Source organism: Scyliorhinus torazame, chromosome 9, assembly GCF_047496885.1.
Source record: "Scyliorhinus torazame isolate Kashiwa2021f chromosome 9, sScyTor2.1, whole genome shotgun sequence".
Classification (NCBI taxonomy): Eukaryota; Metazoa; Chordata; class Chondrichthyes; order Carcharhiniformes; family Scyliorhinidae; genus Scyliorhinus; species Scyliorhinus torazame.
Window position 1 is genome coordinate 188,174,398 of NC_092715.1, and position 22,497 is coordinate 188,196,894.

General features: G+C 44.2%; 1 protein-coding gene across 5 annotated transcripts in view; it reads right to left on the bottom strand.

Moving 5' to 3' along the window:
• The window catches only part of spata6l (spermatogenesis associated 6-like), a 156,799-nt gene that overhangs the window by 104,542 nt on the left and 29,760 nt on the right, over window positions 1-22,497 (bottom strand). For all 5 annotated transcript variants that reach the window (XM_072516910.1, XM_072516908.1, XM_072516906.1 and 2 more), the window contains 2 exons: window positions 16,431-16,482; window positions 5,116-5,157 (listed from right to left, as the gene is read on the bottom strand). In XM_072516910.1, the coding sequence (XP_072373011.1) occupies window positions 5,116-5,157; window positions 16,431-16,482 (94 nt within the window). The remainder of the gene's footprint in view (window positions 1-5,115; window positions 5,158-16,430; window positions 16,483-22,497) is intronic.

Below are 22,497 nucleotides of genomic sequence, written 5' to 3' on the forward strand. Positions count from 1 at the left end.
TAGCAAATCAAGGGGTGGATTCAAGGCAGGAGAGCAAAACAGTAATATGGGAAATGAGGGTCAGAGAATGGCCGGAAGGGACAGAGAGAAAAAAGAACTAAGAATAACAGCAACAGTCAAGAATAGGTGTTACAAAGATAACAAAAAGACAAAACTAAAGGCTCTGTATCTAAATGCAGGCAGCATTCCTAACAAATCAATACCACATTTTGAAGTAAATAAATATAATCTGACAGCCATTACAGAGGCATGGCTGCAGGAAGATAAGGATTGGGGCCTGAATATTGAGGAGTATATGACATTCAAGAAGAATAGGAAGCAAGATGAATGTGGTGGGATAGCACTGTTAATCCAGTATGGTATTGGTTCAATAGTTAGAGACGACCTTGGGTCAGAAGACCCGGATGTAAAATCGGCTTGGGTGAAGATCACAGAGTTCCTACAGTGCAGAAGGAGGCCATTCGGCCCATCAAGTCTGCACTGACCCTCTGAAAGGGCACTCTATTTAGGCACACGCCCCCAGCCTATCCCGTAACCCAGTAACCACACTTAACCTTTTGGACATGAAGGGATAATTTAGCATGGCCAAAACACCTAATCTGTACATCTTTGGATTTGGGAGAAAAACGGTGCACCCGGAGGAAACCCATGCAGACACGGAGAGAATATACAAACTCCACACAGACAGTCACCCAAGGCTGGAATTGAACCCGGTCCCTGGAGCTGTAAGGCAGCAGTGCTAACTACTGTGCTACCGTGCCCCAAAGATGAGGAATTGTAGGGGAAAGAAGTCACTGGTGGGAGTGGTATACGGGGCCCCCCCAACAATAACCATGATATAGGACAAAGTATATAACACAAAATATTGGGTGCGAGTGATAAATGGAGACCAATAATCATGGGCAATTTTAATCGCCATATATACAGATTGGCAGTAGGAGCCTGGGTGAGGAGTTCAAGGAATGCTTTTGAGAGTTTCTTAGTGCAGCAGGTTTTGCAATGAACCAGAGAGCAGGTTATATTAGACTTGGTATCGTGTAATGTGACAGGATTGATTAATGATCTGATTGAAGGCATCCCTAGGTAGCAGTGGCCACAATATGATTGAATTTTACATTCAGCTTGAAAGGGAGAAGAGTGGGTCTAAGATTAGCATTTTAAACTTAAATAAGGGAAACTATGTGGGCATGAAAGCTAAGCTAGGATACCAGGCGAGAGGAGAGGTCAATAGAGACGCAGTGCAGATATTTAAGGGGATATTTCAAAATACTCAGTATAAGTATATTCCCACAATGAAGAAAAATTCTAAGGGGAGGACCATGGTTAAATAAAGAAGTGAAAAAGGGCGGCACGGTGGTTAGCATGCTGCCTACGACGCTGAGGACCTGGGTTCGATCCCAGCCCTGGGTCACTGTCTGTGTGGAGTTTGCACCACATTCTCCCTGTGTTTGCGTGGGTTTCACCCCCACAACCCAAAAATGTGCAAGTTAGGTGAATTGGCCAAACTAAATTGCCCCTTCATTGGAAAAAAAATTATTGGGCCCTCTAAATTTATAAAAATAGAAAAAACTAAAGAAGTGAAGGAAAGCAACAAACCTATGGAAAAAGCATACAAACTTCACAAATGTAAGTGGCAGGTCAGATGACTGGTCAGAACATACAGAATGGCAACGAATGACGAAAAAGGTTAATCAGGAGAAAGGAATTAAGGTATCAGAAGAAGCTAGCTAGAAATATAAAATGGATAGCAGGAGTTTCTACAGATATTTAAAAAGGATAAGAGTAAGTAACGTGAGTATTGGTCCACTAGAAAATGAGAATGGGGAGTTAATAATAGTTAATAAGGAAATGACATATGAAATGAACAAATATTTTGCTTTGGTCTTCACTACAGAGGACACAAAGAAACATTTGTGCAATAGCTGTAAATCAGGAGGTGGAAGGGATAGCTGGACTTGGTGAAATTACAATCATTAGGGAAGCAGTATTGAGCAAACTGATGGATCTGTGGGCTGACAAGTCTCCGGGTCGTGATGGACTTCACCCTCGGGTCTTAAAAGAGGTGGCTAATGAGGTAGCAGATGCATTGGCGTCAGTTTTGCAAAGTTCGCTAGATTCTGGAAAGGTTCCATCAGACTGAAAGTAACAAATATAGCCCAAGGGAAGGAAGGGAGGCAGAAAATAGAAACCTATACACCAGTTAGCTTGATTCAGTTATGGGGAAGGTGTTAGTATCAATCATTAATGAGGTTATAGTTGGGCACTTAGAAAAACTCAGAGTAATTGGGAAGAAAAAGCATGGTTTTGTGAAAGGGAAATCATGCTTAATCAATTAATTTGAGTTCTTTGAAGGAGTAACATGCACTGTGGATAAAGGGAAGTCTGTACACACACTGTACTTGGGTTTCCAGAAGGCATCTGATAAGGTGCCACATCAAAGGTGAATGCGGAAAATAAAAGTTTATGGTGTAAGGCGTAACATATTAACATAGGCAGTGGATTGGCTGACTGGCTGGTAAAAACAGAGGGAATGCAAAACTGGCTCTTTTTCTGATTGGCAGAATGTAATGAGAGGCGTCCTCCAGGGGTCTGTGCTGGAGCCTCGACTTTTTACAATTTATATCAATGGACTTATACGAAGGAAGCAAAGGCATGGCAGCTAAATTTGCAGATGATGCAAAGATAGGAATGTATGTTGTAAAGAGGACATAAGGAGATTGAAGACGGAAATACATAGGATGAGCGAGTGGGCAAAAATCTGGCAGATGGAATATGATGTGGGAAAATGTTAAGTTATTCACGTGAAAAAAACCAGAGTATTACATAAACGAAGAATGGCTGTAGAATTCCGAGTCGCAGAGGGATCGAAGTTCTCGCGTACCTGAGTCACAAAACATTAATATACAGGTTCAGCTCATAATCAAGAAGGCTAATGGAATGTGATCCTTTATTACAAAAGGAATTGAATATAAAAGGATGTTAGCTTTCAGATATACAGGCTTTGGTGAGACCACATCTTACATACTGCGTGCTGCTTTGGTCTCCTTATTTAAGGAAGGATTTTTTTTAAAAATCATTTACGGGATGTGGACATCACTGGCTAGGCCAGCATTTATTGCCCATCCCTAGTTGCCCTTGAGAAGGTGGTGATGAGCTGTCTTCTTGAACCGCTGCAGTCGCTGAGGTGTAGGAACACCTACAGGCATGTTAGGAAGGGAGTTCCAGGATTTTGACCCAGTGACAGTAAATGCATTGGAGGTGGTTCAGAGGAGGTTTACTAGATTGCTACCTGGAATGAAAGGGCTGTATTATAAGGATAGGTTGGAAAGGCTGGGCTTGTTTCTGTTGGAGTTTACGAGAGTAAGAGATGACTTGATTGAAAAATATAAGATTCTGAATGGCCTCGACATGTGGAAAGGAGGTTTTCTCTTGTGGTTGAGTCCAGATCTAGGGGGTACTATTTTAAAATTAGGGGTTAGGACAGAAATGAGAAAACCCTACTCGCAGGCGGTTGTGCACAAGTCTCTGACTCAGAAGGCGGTGGAGGTGGGGGTCATTGAATATTTTTAAGAAAGAGGTAGATGGATTCTTGTTAGGCATGGGATTAAAAGGTTATTACGGATGGATGGGAATGTTGGATTTGAAACACAACAGATCAGCCATGATCTTATTGAATGACAGAGCTGGCACAAAGGGCCGAATGGTTTACTTCTGTTCCTGTTTCATATTTTTGTCTATTTGTATGAAAGGGTGGTAGAAGATTCAATGGCAAAATAGGTAATTGGGTAAGTATTTCAAGGGAAAAACTACAGGATTATGGGGAAAGAGCGTGGAAATGGGATTAATTGGGCAGCTCTACTGCATGCATGATGGTCTGAATAGTCTCCTTTTTGCAGTATCATTCTATGAGTCTATGATTTGTGGAAATACAGTGTATTCATTGTTTTGAATTGTTCAAGTTGTTCTATTTTTAAACCCCATGGATTATGCTATTGTATAGTTAGATATTGGACAATATAGACAAATACCCAAATGTAAGACATATATTGTGCTTACAGGAATTACCAACACAGCTATATTCAAAAGAAAATCTAAGGCAGGACTCAAATTTGTAATACTCATTCTAATACTCTTCAACGCAGAAAAGAGACAAATAAATGATAATAATTAGAATAGAAGTATTAATGTAGATCATTATTTAAATTGCAACTGCAACCATAGCATAAGAGGACTTAGATCCAACCTAGCAAAAGGCAAGTTCAGTGGTAAAAACAAATTACTGCGGATGCTGGAATCCGAAACAAAAACAGAAAATACTGAACAATCTCAGCAGGTCTGACAGGATCTGTGGAGAGAGAAGGGAGCTAACATTTTGAGTCTGGATGACTCTTTGTCAAAGCTTTGTCAAAGGCGGCATGGTGGTTCAGTGGTTAGCACTGCTGCCTCACAATGCCAGGGACCCGGGTTCAATTCCGGCCTTGAGCGACTGTGTGGTGTTTGCACTTTCTCCCCATGTCCGGGTGGGTTTCATCAGGGTACTCCGGTTTCCTCCCAAAGTCCAAAATGTGTAGCTTAGGTGGATTGGCCATGCTAAAGTCACACCTCATTATCCAAAGTTGTGCAGGTTAGGTGGGGTTACGAAGATAGGATGAGGGAGTGGGCTTAGGTAGGTGCTCTTTCGGAGGGTTGGTGCATACTTAATGGGTCAAATGGCCTCCTTCTGTACCGTAGGAATTATATGTTTTTTTTAAAGAAACGTTAGCTCCCGTCTCTCTCACTGAAGTTCAGAGGTGACGCCAGGAAGCACTCAAGCAAAGTGATCTGGAATGGTCACACAGGAGTGCTTATTTTTGTGATCTTTGCATGTGCCTGTGCTGTAAAAATTGTTTATTCCACGTGTGCAAAACAGAATAATTAAAAAAATTACAAGGTACAACTATGGACTGACATCATACACAGTTTATACTAGAATGAGTAACTGATACAGATGTTAATGAAGTGATTTGTCCCATTTCTGTGAGTAAATAAGTAGGGAAATTGAAATTTGTATAAATCGCAATTGCTTTGTAAAAAAACAAAAAAGGCTGTAGTATTTATAAAGAATGATGACCATACCTGAAGGACAATATTGCATCAGTTCAAACTTCGTACCGTCACCTGAAAGAAAATAATAAAACTCCATCAGCAAAGTTTTAGTATCCAAATAAATAAACAAACATTCTTAGTTCAAAACAGTAGGATCATTGTATTTTTTCTTCAAAAATGCAATACCAACAAAGGGAATTGCCCAATTTATGTTGTAAGTATCGAGGGTTTATATAGCACATGACTGGCATTGATCTCTATTATTCTCTATCAAGACTTATAACTTCATCACAAATTAATGAAATTATCTTGATCAAAATGATGGAGATATCCTTCCTAACCCAAACAAAACATGTTTTCATTGTTGTCATTGCCCTCTCTATTCCTCAAAATAATATTGAAATATCTTCTCTATTTCAAAACAGTTTAAAAGTAGGTATAAAATTAACGGCTGCAAAATTCAGTTGCACAGGACCATATATTCAGTGCTATAGGTATCATTTTGCATATAAAATACCACTGCACGTCATGCACCCACTTCTGTTGTGGACCATGCCAGATGCCCACGTTCGATAAGATACCTCACAAAAGGTTAAGTCATAAGGTAAGAAGCGCCCATGGTGTTGGAAGTAGTATATTGGGTATGGATAGAGAATTGGCTAATGGGCAGGAAACAGTGAGTGATTATAAGTGGTTCTTTTTCAGATTGGCAACCTGTGACCAGTGAGGTTCCAGGGATCCATGCTGGGACCGCAACTGATACCAATGTTTATGAATGACGGAGGAATGAAGCAAATGTACTGTAGCCAAATTCGCAGACGACACAAAAATAGGTGGAAAGACAAGTTGTGTGAGAGATACAGTTTGCAAAGAGATATTGATAGGCTAAGTAAGTGGGTAAAAAGTTGGCAAATGGAGTAGAATGTAGGAAGATGTGAAGTTGTACACTTTGGAAGTGAGAACAAAAGAACAGTAGCACAGTGGTTAGCACGGTTGCTTCACAGCACCAGGGTCCCAGGTTCGATTCCCGGGTTGGGTCACTGACTGTGCGGGGTCTGCACGTTCTCCCTGTGTCTGTGTGGGTTTCCTCCGGTTTCCTACCACAAGTCCCGAAAGACGTGCAGTTAGATAATTTGAACATACTGAATTCTCCCTCCCTCCCTCCGAACAGGCGGCGGAACGTGATGACTACGGGCTTTTCACAGTAACTTCATTGCAGTGTTAATGTAAGCCTACTTGTGACAATAAAGATTATTATTATTTAAATGGAGAAAAACTGCAGAAATCTGCAACACAAAAAGGGACCTGGAGGTACTTGGTGGTACAGAAAGCTAGCACACAGGTGCAGCAGGTAATCAGGAAGGCTAATGGAATGTTGGGCCTTCGTTCAAAGGGTTGGAGTATAAGAATGGGGAAGTCTTGCTGCAACTGTACAGGTACTGGTGAGACCACATATGGAGTACTGTGAACAGTTTTGGTCCCCTTATTAAAGGGAAGATTATTTCATTGGAGGTGGTTCAGAGAATGTTCATTGGGATGATCCCCAGATGGAGGGATTATTTTATGAGCATAATTTGAACATGTTGGGACTCTACTCATTGGAATTTAGTAATAATAAAAATCTTTATTAGTATCATAAGTAGGCTTACATTAAAACTGCAATGAAGTTACTGTGAAAATCCCCTAGTCGCCACACTACAGCGCCTGTTCAGGTACACTGAGGGAGAATTCAGAATGTCCAATTCATCTAACAGCACGTCTTTTGGGACTTGTGGGAGGAAATCGGAGCACCCGGAAGAAACCCACGCCGACACGAGGAGAACGTGCAGACTCCGCACAGACAGTGACTAAAGCCGGCAATTGAACCCGGGTCCCTGGCGTTGTGAAGCAACAGTGCTAACCACTGTGCTACTGTGTTGAGAGGTGATCTCATTGAAACATATAGGATTCTTAAAGGGTTTGACAGGGTAAATGCTGAGAGGATGTTTCCACTCATCGGAGAGTCTAGGGCCAGAGGGCATAGTCTCAGAATAAAGGGATGCCAATTTAACACTGGGATGGGGTGGAATTTCTTCTCTCAGAGAGTTGAGTCTTTGAAACTCCTTGCCACAGAGAATATTTTATTTATTAAACAGTCAACAGTAACAAATATTTGAAAATCAGCTAGGTAACATTCCACCTATCACACTAACCATTAAACAAGGAAATATGACCTTTCCAAATTGGTAGCAATACAAAGCTATATCAGCTCATTTTCACAAATAAAACCACACAGTACCACCCCTCATGGGTTTCTCAATAGAAACGGAGGATAAGCCTGAGAATGTGTTATTACATCCAGAGCTTTGTCGGAGAAATGATCTGTCCATCAATGTGCGACTTGTTCCATGCATCAGTGCCATTCTCCGTCCAGGAGCCGCAGCCGTGCCGGTCCTAATCTCATCGGATCCAAATCTTGGCACCTACATATTACGCTGGCGCTCAAGGTGCAGTTGAACATCCTTGACTTCCAGCGTGTTTAACCCGCGTTAACATGCCAGTTACATGCAGCACTCACCAGACCAGCAACAAAAGCATCAGCTATTTGCGAAGGCATTTCTTCAACGGCGTTAGCAGATAGCCCATTTTGTTGTGCACCAGGTCCCGCAGCGCCTTTTTGCTTCAAACCAGATTGCTGTCTGGATTCGCACATCCCCCTGAGCCTGGTGTTCCAGGATGCGGGTATCACAGAAAAAAATTGTCCTTTGTTACGGCTACAGAGAAGGAAGGAAACAGCAACAGCAGCCTCCAGGCATCTGCAGCCACCAGCAGGTGCAAGCAGCGAACACAACCTGTGGAGAGCTGTGGGGGCAGAATTATTGTGTCTAATTGGGGCCGAGATAGATAGGTTCTTAATCATGAGAGATACAAGGGTTACGGGGAAAGAACAGTAAAGTGGACGTGAGGAATGTATCACCCGTGATCCTATTGAATCCCAGGACAGGTTCAAGTTTCCGAATTCTTATGGTCTTATGCCATTTTGGAAAAGGCTGTGTGCCACCATTGGGAGCATGTGCTGGAACCATGCAGAGTTGGCTGCTTAAGACATCAGTCAGCATGTAACACTAATTTTATGCCAGCAGTAGCATTTTTGACATGAACATTCTAACAAATACCATCTCTTAACCTCTTTTTAAAATAAATTTAGAGTACCCAATTCATTTTTTCCAATTAAGGGGCAATTTGGCGTGGCCAATCTACCTACCCTGCACATCTTTGGGTTGTGGCGGCGAAACCCATGCAAACACGGGGAGAATGTGCAACTCCACACGGTCCATCTCTTAACCTTGTACAGCTGAACATGCATTCAGCAACCGAAAATGTTCTCCCAAGTACTATTTAAAGGGATCATCAATTGCTTTCAGGTTAGTTGCTGATTAATTTCTACTGTTGTTGAATTAGCAGAAGTTTTTGATGGTTTGTACTGCAACCTGAAGCTACTGAAGTCTTCAGGAAGTGGGGTGGCACATAGTGAAGGCCTTGGCTCTGACTTCAAGTACTGCTCATACCATTGTCCCCAGACATGGGGTACTGTTGCTTTTTCTGTGGCTCTGCTGTAACTACGGCAATCAGTGAGTTTGCCGTCCTTTCTTTTGATATCTATATTCTAATGCTCAGAGTCGCCAGGTATCAAATGATACCACCACAAGGTTCAGCCGATCAAAGAGCCAAACACCAGTTAGTTAGATCAAGGTCAAGGGTACTTTATTTACACACAATTAGTCATGCAACATAAACACTACTAGTTAACTACACCTATCGACTAAGACAACCTGTACTTAACTTCAGGCACCCCGCTTAGGTCAGGGTAACAGTGGCCGCTATTCGATTCGGGATCTATCGAGTCTGGAGAAGTAACTACTGCTCAGCTAGGCTCATCCATCTGGTAGCGAGCGTTGAACTTGGACTTGCTTCTGGTGGTGCTGCAATTGGAGATGGTTGTAGCCGGGGCGCCAGGTCCAAGAGAGGACGAACATATGGCGGACTCTCTTATGCTTGGGGGTTTTCGTGCTCTTTGGGCGGTCCTTCAGTTTGGACCCTGACATGATATCCACATTAACATATCATGGTGCAATCACACACACACACTGATGGACAGGTAGTTGGACCAACCAACACACACACAACATTGCAGCCAATCACCAGTGAGAGCACATGCACTATAAAACAGGGAACACCACAGTTCCCACTCATTCTACCAGGAGATAGCTCAGAGCACAGAGCTCACAGCGTGCCACTCAGACATACACAATGTGCTGAGTGCCTCACTACGATAGTGCTAGGGCTGGGTCCACAGGTTAGCTGGTGAAGTACAAACCACAGCCAGAAATTAATGGTTATTATTGTACAGAATAATAAAACAGAGTTGTACCATCTACAACCGTGTTGGTTCGTTTGTGTATCGGAACACCCAACACGACAGACCCCACTAATTGGGTGATCCCCGATCACTATGTTCGATTTCTAACCAATAAATGGGCGGGTGTCTGGATGGCTGGGCGTGTCCCAAATGGTCACTGACCCTGTTGTTTATGCTTCCCTAGTACAGGGAGTGGCGCCGAAATGTCTGGAACTGTACCTGTCGCTCAAGTACCAGTCCTTTGTCTTGGTGGAGATGGGCCATCAAATGCTAATCGGTCCATCAAAATGCTAATTGGTCGAAGTTTCGATATCGTCTGGATTCCTCACTTGCAAATATACATTTCAGGCTCTGAGCCTGCCTGAATCTTGCTTTGTCCATTTTACCCGCTAGGCTTTGTGAGTTTCTCGGTTCCTGGTTGTAAGTGGCCATCCCAGATGGCTACAGTGCAAGCATGTACGAACACCAGATGGACAGCAGCATTTCAAGAAGGCTACTTACCACCATCCTCTCAAGGGAAATTAGGATTGGCAATAAATGCAGGCATAGCCAATAACGCCCACATTCTGTGAATAAATATATATTAAAAATAAAAGTTATTATCCCTCTTTGCCTGTAGAATGACTGGAAGAATAAACAGGGGTGGGGAAGTTGCTTTGAAAAGGGGAGAAGGGCTTTCAGAAAGAGGTCATATCCACCCAGGATTCTCAGGGGAGCCATTCTCCTATCTCCACCTCCATGATGAAAAGTACATTCGACATTGCTGCTTCATCAATTAGGTGCCATCTTTGTAGCCCAAATCACAACTTCATGATTCACCTAATTGTTAAAGTATTACTGTTAATATAACAAGGCCTTACATTTTACGTTTGATGAGCATGTGTGATTGGTGGACTTAGAAGTGGCTGCGATTTCCACTTCTGGTTGCGATTTGGTCAGCCAGTGGGAAACATGACTGGACACTGGTGACATGCTGGTGGCAGAGGCAGGAGCATGGTGGGTGCCGGGTCCCCGGGGCATTTAAATACAGAGGTAGCTCCCTGAAGGTTCCAGGAGATGGTGAGAAGCCTCATGCACCTGTATTGGAGAGACATGAAATTTGCAAGGGTTGTAGCCTCAGCACCCTCTAGGCAGGCATCGTAGGAGGGCAATGCTGATGGACACTCAGCCCTTCGGTTGTTAGACGAGTTTCTGAACATTCCAGTGGAGGCAAAGAGTGCCAGGCGGGGCGTCTGATGCTGATGGATGGCAAGAGGAGGCCACTGCATCAGAAAAAGAAGGACTGGTCAGAGTTGGCAGCCCAGGTCAGTGGGCATGACATTGTGCATCGCTCCTGGATCCAGTAATGCAAACGGTTTAAATGATCTTCTGCACTGAGCAAGGGTGAGGACCTAGTTGGCATGGTATTGTGGGGAGATGTCCTGAAGAGCGGCCGTCCTTTATGGCGCTCAGGGGTGCAAGATTATGCAAGTGATAAAGGGCACATATAGCTGATCCAGCCATGGCTGAGAGATATGGCAACTAGCCTCAGGGGGCATAGAACCCTGGGATGTGCAAATCAAACTGGCTCTTCAACCTGGTCCTCCGGTGGTGGGAGGAGGTGCGAGGCTGGTATGGTGTTTAAGGTGGACTACTGAATGCACATTTTTCTGCTAGCAGGAGAAGAGCAGCCATAATGCTCTGCAGCGTAGATGGATGGGTGCTGGGGAACCAATCTGTTGATAAGTGAGCAAATTTGAGATGGATGCCAGCATGGAGCAAAGTCCTAGGGTTGCGTAGAGGCAGGGATGTCGGAGGACGGGAAGTGGTCCAGTAGACTGATGTGAGATTGGCAAAGAGTGCAAACAATGTAGGCTTGTCTCATCTCACATGATGCGTTCTAAGCAAGAGTCCACAGTGATCCAGAAACATAATACCACCATGGTGTAGTTATCCACAGTCTCATCAGCATGCCAAGCATCACATTGGCTACATGATGTTTGGTAGAAATTACAGGAAAAGATGTGATATCTCAGTAATAAAGCAGCAGCAAACTCTCACCTGAACTCGTAACAACTCATACATTCCTCAAAACAAATCTAACAAAGCAAAATCTTCAGCAGAAACCACTGGAAAAGATGTGATATCTGAACTCGTAACAACTCATACAGCCAATGTTCTGGTCCCCTCTTTTCCTGCCCTTGGAGGAGAAATGTGAAAAAGCAGATTGGACGTTTGCCCGTGTGACAAGCACTAAATCACGTGGGCAACGTAATATTCTGATGAACTGGATTGTTAATGGACTTAATTGCCAGTTGGTACGCTTCCAACTGTGATGTTCCTTGTGGAGTCCCGCAAGATGGCTAACGGTCATAGTGCTGACAAAGAACATCAAGCTATGTGTTTCAAACAAAGCTAGTTTATTTACACTACTTTAAATGATTTGCACACCTTACTAAGTAATGGCTAAGAAAAGAACAGTATTAAATCTATGCTACAGAAATCTATATCTCTCCAATACAATTAACACCCTATGTCAACACCTTCTCTAACACTTTTCCCAGAACCCTAGAGGACACAGTATATTTAGATGACTACTCTATGGTGCCATCAAGTGTTGACATACATGGACATCATCTTGGTAACCCTTTATACACCCTACACATTACATATCATTCCAACCCCCTTTCTTTGAAGGTGTTTGTGCAGTAACAAACAGTAGAATATAAGCAATGATATTACACAGTACATTGATATGTATACCAAAAAGTTAACAAGTGAGTCAAAATTGTTGAAGTTTTACAAATTAAATCTTTCAGGTTTCTTTCTGATTCTGGATGATTTTCTCAATCTAGTTGTGCGTTGCACATCTGTCGTTGTCTTCTTCTTGTGCTTGTGGTGTTGATATCTTGTCACCTTTGTCGGAAAAAATGGTTTGCTTTCTGTTTTTTTAGCAATGACCATCTGTTCTAGTTTGTTGGAATGATGCTTTTTCCCAAACCATGTCCTGCAGTCCCTTGCTTGGTTGCTATTTGGATTGCTTTCCATACTGCATGGTTTGTCAAGTGTGACTGCAAGTCCCAACACTTTGCCACCATTGAATTACAATGCTAGCTGTTCATAGAATTTACAGTGCAGAAGGAGGCCATTCGACCCATCGAGTCTGCACTAGCTCTTGGAAAGAGCACCCTAACCAAGGTCAACACCTCCACCCTATCCCCATAACCCAGTAACCCCACCCAACACTAAGGGCAATTTTGGACACTAAGGGCAATTTAGCATGGCCAACCCACCTAACCTGCACATCTTTGGACTGTGGGAGGAAACCGGAGCACCCGGAGGAAACCCACGCACACACGGGGAGGATGTGCAGACTCCGCACAGACAGTGACCCAAGCTGGGATCGAACCTGGGACCCTGGAACTGTGAAGCAATTGTGCTATCCACAATGCTACCGTGCTGCCCTTTCTTGGTTGCTAAGGTTTCTGCTGTTCTTTGGTTTCTAAGTCATACCTTTGTGTAAGTTCTGTTGTTCTGTAGTTACTCTTTGTGTGCACAAGATCAGTTCCCTTTGGACAGCACGGTGGCGCAGTGGATTAGCCCTGTTGCCTCACGGCGCTGAGGTCCCAGGTTCGATCCCGGCTCTGGTTCACTGTCCATGTGGAGTTTGCCCATTCTCCCCGAGTTTGTGTGGGTTTCGCCCCCACAACCCAAAGATGTGCAGGCTAGGTGGATTGGCCACGCTAAATTGCCCCTTAAATTGGAAAAAATTAATTGGGTACTCTAAATTTAAAAAAAAGATCAGTTCCCTTTGGCTTATTGGATTCATCTTTGAGGTTTCTAATATCACTTCCCTTTGGCTTATCTGATGGACCCTAGAACTTTTTGAAATCAGTTTCCTTTAGATTATCTCACGTATTTGGGCAGCACAAGTGGCTAGCACTGTGGCTTCACAGCGCCAGGGTCCCAAGTTCGATTCCCCGCTGGGTCACTGCCTGTGCGGAGTCTGCACGTTCTCCCCATGTCTGCGTGGGTTTCCTCCGAGTGCTCCGGTTTCCTCCCACAGTCCAAAGACGTGCAGGTTAGGTGGATTGGCCATGATAAATTGTCCTTAGTGACCAAAAAGGTTAGGAGGGGTTATTGGGTTACGGGATTAGGGTGGTAGTGAGGACTTAAGTGGGTCGGTGCAGACTCGATGGGCCGAATGGCCTCCTTCTGCATTTTATGTTCTGTATGTATGTTCTGTCTGAATGTATCTTTGAGCTCTTTGTGCTTCTCATCTGGAGTCAACTTCTCCAAGAGGTCTTCATTTTCTTGTTGGTGTTCTCAATTGATTTGTTCACTGTTGCACTCTCATTGTCAGCCTCTGACAGTCCACGGTCAGTCTCGCCGTTGTCCTGTACAGCTTGTAAGCTACTTGTGATCATTTTGTCACTAGTTGCAAATAAAGTAGATAGACCTTCATAGTCTTCCTCATCTGGCTCATTATCTGTTTCTCCACTGTCCTCATTGGCATCATATCTCGAGGCCAATTACAATGATCCTCTGTCTTCACGCTGTCTGGAACGTACAGTCGCTCAACGAGGTTCAGGGGTTTGCACGCTTTCGCCAATATGGACTCTTGCTTTGTGTCCACAATGACGAATTGCACGATGTGACTTTGATTGTGCACCTATGCTTCTAGGTCACATACCCGTCGTGTTTCAATCGCATTCCCACTGTAAGCGATCAGCCATTTCGGTCGATCAAAAACTGTTGGTTGAACTCTCAGGCGGTTCAAATCGGAGAAGCTGAGGAGAATGGCACCCGTTCCCGTGACAAGCTTGCAGTTGATTAATGTGGCACTCAGCATCATTGGAACTGGCCATCTGTCTTCAATGATATCAGCATCACCATCTGTCAGATTACGACTATCCGATGTCGCACTGGTATGCAATTCCATCAATTTATTGGTTCCATCTATCTTTAGTGGAATTATTTTTATTTTTTCAGTCGAGTTTTTAACGCAAGAATCATCTAACCTGAATACATCTTCCAAATCTAATTAATCTTCTACAGTGCTAGATTTACTCACTGAATTATCCTGCTTTCTGCTGTATATGCCTTTTTCAGGTCTTCGTTGGGATGTCCTCAATGTTCTGCATTGTGAGGCAAAATGGTTTAACCTGCTGCACTTCGCACACTTTTTCCCCCCGACTGCTGGACATTTTTTTCTTGGGTGGGTGTGGCCACAATGCGTACACGTTATGATGCTCATGACATCATGTGAAAAATGGTTGACTTCCGGAACGCGTTGATTCTTCAACTGTGCATGTGCGAAATGTCCGTCTTCCAAAGCACGCTTTTTTTTCCAAGAGCGCTTGCGCAAACTGGCCTTCCGGATCGCGCCGATTATTTAGCTGCGTCACAGCTTCACTGGCGTTGTGACCTTTCGGGTCACATTTAAGGCTCGATATGTCGGAAGAGTTAAATTTAATGAGTTCTCTCGCACAGCACCTATTAATAGATTCTTGTCACGTTATGTTTTTTTACGCAGCATTTCATTGACTTGAAGCTCAGAATGCTGATCAAATTATTCAATTACCACATTAAACTTTTTTTTAATCATCGTTAGTGGAGAAAAGGAAGGAATTATATAGCCTGTGGTCCAGCCATTGTTAGTAACAGTGCAGTTTTTCACTTATCGTTGGCCACTTTGAGGTCTGAGGCAGATAGGTAAAGCTCAAAGTGGTGCTTGAAAGTTTTACAATTAACATCACTATTACCAGAAATCCGGAACAGTTTCAGAGTCTGCAGTTTCTCCATGAGGTCTGTAGTTACTGTGAAAATCCCCCAGTCGCCACACGACGGTGCCTGTTTGGGTACACCAAGGGAGAATTCAGAATGTCCAATTCACCTAACAAGCATGTTTTTTGGGACTTGTGGGTGGAAACCGGAGCACCTGGAAGAAACCCACGCAGACACGGGGAGGACATGCAGACTCCGCACAGACAGTGACCCAAGACGGGAATCGAACCTGGGTCCCAAGCGCTGTGAAGCAACAGTGCTAACCACTGTGCTATTGTGCCGTCCATATTATCTGTGATAAAATGAAGAGTCATACCTAAGGAGTGAGGGAGGAACGGTTGGTGGTAGTGTTGCTGTGGTGGAGGTAAAGGACATGGTGACAGATAAGGAGGCTGGCGGATGGCAGACTGACAACTTTAAAGGATATGTGGGGTGGGACAAGGTGAAGTGCTCAAAGGAAGGCAGCATACTAGAAGAGTACAAAGAAAACATCATCAGACTGGTAATCTGGATAGGCCAGAGGTTGGAAAATGTATATTTTGGGGAGGCATTGCTGGCAAGGTCAGCGTTTATTGGCCATCACTAATTCCCCTTCTGTTAGCTAGGTTTAAGTAAGGTCTTGGAGTGAGCTGTAAATCTCATGGCTTAAAGACCAGAGTGCTTGTGATTAAATCAAACTGAGCTCTGACTAATTTAAACCTACACAGTCTTATTTTGCAGTTAGATTAAATAATTGTTTTATTTTCTTCTGAAAGAAAATGGTTCACTTTAATGTGTTCAATATATTAGCAATTAATTTTGATATATCTCGAACCCCAAAACATTGTCTATAATATGCTTTCAGGTATTAATTAAGATCAAAAGTAATCATAGAGCGGCAGCACGGTGGCACAGTGGTTAGCATTCCTGCCTCATGGCACCGAGGTCCCAGGTTTGATCCCGGCTCTGGGTCACTGTCCATGGAGAGTTTGCACATTCTCCCCGTGTTTGCGTGGGTTTTGCCCCACAACCAAAAGATGTGCAGGGTAGATCAATTGGCCACACTAAATTGCCCCTTAATTGGAAAAAATGAATTGGGTACTCTAAATTAAAAAAAAAAGTAATCATAGATTTTCCATATATTTATATTTTGTTACCACTAGTATGCTATTATTAAACAATTAGTGATTTTTGTACATACATTCCAAGAATGCAGCAACATCTGCAGGGTCAATAATCTCTTTTCCAAAAACCTGTAAAAGAAAACAGAGGCATATGGAATAATGACAAAGAGTTTACACAAAGATCTGATATCAAGCAATGTGGTGGAAACAAAACAAGAACCAAGTACAGTGGAAATCTGTAGGCATAGGGAAAAATAATAATTCTAAGCAAAAGCACATGATAACATAAACCTGTGTAGGACCAAACAAACCTCAGAAGAAGGTAATTTTATCCCAACCCTGTTGAATTTGACTTAACATTTTCCTGGTGATGTCACACTCCCAGAGGCAGTCAGAAACATAAAAAGCACTTGCAGGCTGAATGCAAAACCAGCCTACATTTTGTTTCCAGCTGCAGTAACTGCTACTCAAACTTCAGCAATCCTCATGATCAGAAATAGCTCATTTCCAGCAGTCTCAGTTGATTCTTGAAATAGCTGTGTCTTATATTTCTCTTTCCAGCATACACATTGTACGTATTGTGAGCATGAAGTTTAGCACACTGGGCTAAATCGCTGGCTTTTAAAGCAGACCAGGAGCATGGTTCAATTCCCGTACCAGCCTCCCCGAACAGGTGCCGGAATGTGGCGACTAGGGACTTTTCACAGTAACTTCATTTGAAGCCTACTTGTGACAATAAGCGATTTTCATTTCATTTTCAAGCTTGTAGTGCCACTGCCTTCAAACATGGCCCAGATACTATTCTGAAGATAGCTTCTGAACCAAATGGGTTGTTGGTTGGATTCCATGGATTGAACCCGTAAGTCAACAAGTGATTCGGAGTCTTTGATCACAACCCAAATATACCAATTAAGTTTAAATTTCGAGTTTGACGTGTCCGAGCCTGCGCAGTGAATATGATCAAACCAAATAACGTGACCTCAGACTTAAAGAGAGAGTGCCCAATTGGAATTGGAAGTTGTTGACAGGATCCACGCCGATTGATGAAGTCAAAACAAAGACACAGAGCCTTTCCTTGTTGAGAGAATTTATTGACTTTGTTCAGTGTCAACATTCCTTACATCCACCCAGTTCCCAGAAATCCCCTATTTATATAAGTTTGGATACAATCACCTGTTTTCCTTAATATGTAATAGAGATTAACAAACTTAACAATGTAATTGATTGGACGTTGATAGAAATGTTCAGGAGCAATGGTGGACATGAAATAACAATAACAGGAGCAGAAGGGGTATATTTTTCTCCTGTAATGGGAGGAAACCTATGGCTCCCACCAAGATGGTGTGATTGGAGTTACCCGAGAAGGTGAATAGCAGGAACCTGGTGTTGGATGCAAAGTAGAAAACAGTTTAATGATCTAACTAAGTCAGGAAAAGTGAGTACATTTGTTGATTCAGCTACATCCTGTGCATTATGCACCCCATTTCCATCTCCCACTGTAACTAGCTAAGCATTCTCCATCAATTATGCATTAAACCCACTCAACTTCCAGTATCACCAAGCTTTGACTTTTCAAGCCCTTTACCACCTCTCTACTTAACCTCTCCATGCAGTTAAATTCTTATCCAATGTGATGCACCCTCGCCAAATGCACTGCATCTATAGGATGAATACCTAAAAGACCATAAGACACAGGAGCAGAATTAGGCCACTTGGCCCATCGAGTCTGCTCCGCCATTCAATCATTGCTGATCATGGGGGCGATTCTCCGATACGGAGGCCGTCGTGAACGCCGTCGGGTTTCACGACGGCACGAACAGGGCCCGGGCACGACCTATTCTGGCCCGCATAGGGGGCCAGCACGGCGCTGGAGCAGTTCACGCCGCTCCAGCGTCCTTACACAGTGCCAAATGGGCGCCGCGCCAACCCGCGCATGCGCAGTTGGGCCGCACCATCCTGCGCATGTGCGGGAAACGTCTTACGCGTGCCGGCCCCTCACCAACATGGGGCCGGTGTTCTGGGGCCGCGCGCGGAAGGAGGTAGGCCTGGGGGGGGGGGGGGAAGAGGCTGGCCCGCCGAACGGTGGGCCCCGATCGCAGGCCGTACCTCATCGGAGGCCACCCCGGTGAAGGAGCCCCCCTCCCTCCCCCACAGGCCACCCCCCCCAGCGTTCTCGCAGAGTTCCCGCCGGCAGCGACCAGGGGTGGACGGCACCGGCGGGAGCCTGTCGTATCGTAGCGGCCGCTCGGCCTATCCGGCCAGAGAATCGCCGCTCGCTGGTTCTCCGAGTGGCCCGGTGCGAATCGCACGCCGCTGGTTTCCGGGGGTGAGAGAATCGCGTGTGGGGGTCAGGGCACAATTCGCACGGCACCCCGGCGATTCTCCCACCCGACGTGGAGGGGGGGGGGGGGGGGGTGAATAGCACCCATTTTCTCATCCCGATTCTCCTGCCTTCTCCCCATAACTTCTGATCCCCTTATTAATCAAGAACTTAAAAGACACTCAGTGAATTGGCCTCCACAGCCTTCTGCGGCAAAGAGTTCCACAGATTCACCACCCTCTGGCTGAAGAAATTCCTCCTCATCTGTTTTAAAGGATTGTCCCTTTAGTCTGAGATGGTGTGCTCTGGTTCTAGTTTTTCCTACAAGTGGAAACATCCTCTCCACGTCCACTCTATCCATGCCTCGCAGTATCCTGTAAGTTTCAATAAGATCCCCTCTCATTCAATACCTGAACTTTATTCACTCACAGGTCTGTTTAATTGTCCCTTGTAGAAGGCAAACCACAAGACAAAAGTAGAGGACTGGGAGTGCACCCTCACAAACAGCCCAGCTCACTTATGCAGAGAAGATAAATAAACACCCTGGAGATAAATGGCAGATCTGTGTTGCTCTCGGTTTGAAATGGAGAGGCAGAGAGTTCAAATACCAGCTAACAGAATTACAAATATCTCTGAAGCACATGCTGACGATTCAGCGATAACTAAATAATGAGAAGATTGAATACGGTGATTGTCAAGATTGTGATTTTGTCACAGCTATATCGCATCTGTTTATGTTCTCTTCCAGGGTCTTCATGCATGCAAGAAGCATCAGAGCATTCATGAGAATCTCATTCCTTCTGAGTGTGCACCATCACAGAATGTACTGGCAGTATACACCTGCACAAATGTTCATTCTTTGATGGATTCAATTAGCTAATTAGTGGTTGGTTGTTTACCAGGTGATTCACATCTCACAAGTGAGCACAAGCAGACTCTGGTGCTAGGGAGAGGTTACATCCCTGGAAACAGTAAGTGCTTTCACTTCCTCTTTTCTATCTGCAAAAAGCACTTAGCATTGCCAAGTCTCCAGCAGCTGTCTCAGAACAAGGCTGTTTATAAACATTGCAGTTGGGATAAATGGAGAGTACTTCAGCTGCATTCAAGCGGGAAGGGAAAGATGAATAAACAAATCTCCTGCCTGCTGTGTTTAAACTAATGAGCTGTCAATCAAAGGCCAGTTAAAGGTACTGCACTGTAAAAATGAATGAATGCTAAGCACTTCAAAGGACCTCAGGGATTTCAAAGCTTTTGTGGGCTTTCTAGGAAGGCTCAGATACTCAAAACGAAGTGATTTTAAATGCAGAGAGCCCAGGGAGTGAGGAAAGGGAAGTCTTCCTCGCTTGAATTTTCAATTAACTGTCTGATCTGCTCATCAGCAGTTCAGAGTGAAAAGGCCGCTTCAGAGTTTGAACAGGTCAGACAAGGATACTAATTTTGAACAGAGGGTTGCCAAAGATCACCTGCCAAAGGTGACCTTCAGGTTTCCCAGGGTTGGGAGGGGAAGTCCAGATATGGGACTGCCAGCCGGGGGGGGGGGGGGGGGTCATGGAGTCAACAACCTATTAACCACAGCCCGCCCCCGCCCAGGATGCTTGGGCGACCCACCCTCTGCAGCCTGGCAGCGGCGACGGGCACATGAGCAATGGACTAATCTTCTTGATTTCCCACAGGAGATCCGCCCTCACGCCAGGACTGCACTTGTCAACACTTGCACAAAATCTCTCCAAATGGTGTTCCCTTAGGGGGGCTCGTAGCATAACGGGGGGGGGGGGGGGGGTAGATTTGGGCTTCCAACCCGTGAATCGCATTCAAATGAATGCATATGAGCTATTTGAATTTTCCTGCCGGGCGGGCGGGAAGCCCGCTATGGCCAGTGAGATGGGACCAGAGACCAGTCTGTCGCCTGGCTTTGATTCCGTTTTTGGACCAATGTGGGAATCTCCACCTGATCGAGATTCCCAATCTTAGCAGTGGGGAACAGAGAATTGTACATCAGCGCAATAACATCACACATCAAACCTTTCTTTGGACTGGACATAAATTTGGTATCTGTTTATACTGATTTTCTTTTCCTGCATTATTTTTAAGGTAGTTCATTTGATAATAATAATAATCTTTATTATTGTCACAAGTCGGCTTACATTAACACTGCAATGAAGTTACTGTGAAAAGTCCCGAGTCGCCACACTCCGGCGCCTGTTTGGGTACACAGAGGGAGAATTCAGAATGTCCAATTCACCTAACAAGCACGTTCTTCGGGACTTATGGGAGGAAATCAGAGCACCCGGAGGAAACCCACGCAGACACGGGGAGAACGTGCAGACTCCGCACAGTCTTGAAGGGATAACTCACTGAAAGATGATTACATAAGAATTGTATTCTCTCTGGCTCTCTTCACCCAATTACATCCAATTACATCCTAATACTTGACAAAATTAAACACAATTTTAATGTCTTTCTTTGAACATAAATGTCACTATCTGTTATATACATCTGAGTTTATAAAGCACATTGGTGCTATCTAGTGGCAGCAGGAAGGAACTGCATGGACATTGATTCAAATCAACTTTGAAGAAAAATACAGAAATGTCTTCTGTTTGCACATTGCTTGCCCAGAAAGATATTCTGAATTTGGGGCCTGAAATTCCTGGTTTGGGGAATGCAGGAAAGTTCTTTGAAGAACAGGAATTTAGGGCAGAATGCATTTCTGTAGGAATTCCACCCTATTTATATTGTCCTTTTAATTTACTGTGGGAGGGACTGAATAGGAAAGAACAAATTAGCAGTATAGAAATAGCATTTTTTTTAAGAAAGGTCATTCAGATGGAAATCTTTTCATTAATTGTGTACTTTTAAAAAGCTCCTTCACCCCTGCAAAACTCACCACCTTGGAGTGGCGGTGTCCTACATGGTCTGCGGGGTGGGGAGGCTGGTTTCAGAGGGCAGTTTTTAGCAGGCCGGGTCCACGTGCGACCGGCGCCATGTTGCACGGTGCAGCCGCCACAGGCCGCTGCCTTGTGCATGCGCAGCAACGTAACTGGTCATTCTCCGACCGTATCCGCAGGTAAAGCCGTGGACATAGCCGCAGGATCGGGGAATCCAACCCCTTATATATTGATTTCTTCAGTTTAGAGATGCTTTTGCAATTTTGCTCCAATTATTGTGTTCCACAAAAGCTAATACATGATTCTGTCGTTCTATACAATTATGCGATGGGGAGCAAGCAGGGTGGAGTTAAGGCTCACCAGGTAATAATGACCCAAACACTGACAGCATGTCTTTTCAGGATCTTTTGGAGGAACTCTGCTTAAGTAGCTTATGATACATCGATGTATTAATACGTATTGTGTGCGGTCTGTATGAAGGGCTGTAGGTGTGCTTATAGATAACCAGTGTCCTGTCAGTGCCTATGAGTGGCTACTCAAGAGTAGCCTCAGAGATTATTTGCAACATCAGCTAGGAAATAGCACAAACATGCATGTTAGACCTGTCATGATAGAAAGATATTATGAAATTTTGTCCAGAAAAGGGGGTCCAAAACATAGCATGCAATTTAAGGGTGAAACAGACTGAAGGAAAATACTGTTAGCCCAAACTCAAAAGGGATACACCCACACCTGTCTGAGTCGCATGGTCCCATTCAGACTTAAACTCGTTCGGGAATGTGTAAGATGAGATCCATTGTCCTTTGGGACATTCCTGCATGACCAGCCATTATCCTATTAACAGAGTCTGATGACCTAATGGTTGTCAATGGAAGGTTAGGTGCAAATGAATGGCATAGCCCTAGTCTTTTGTATAAACAGGAGTGGGCAATCAAG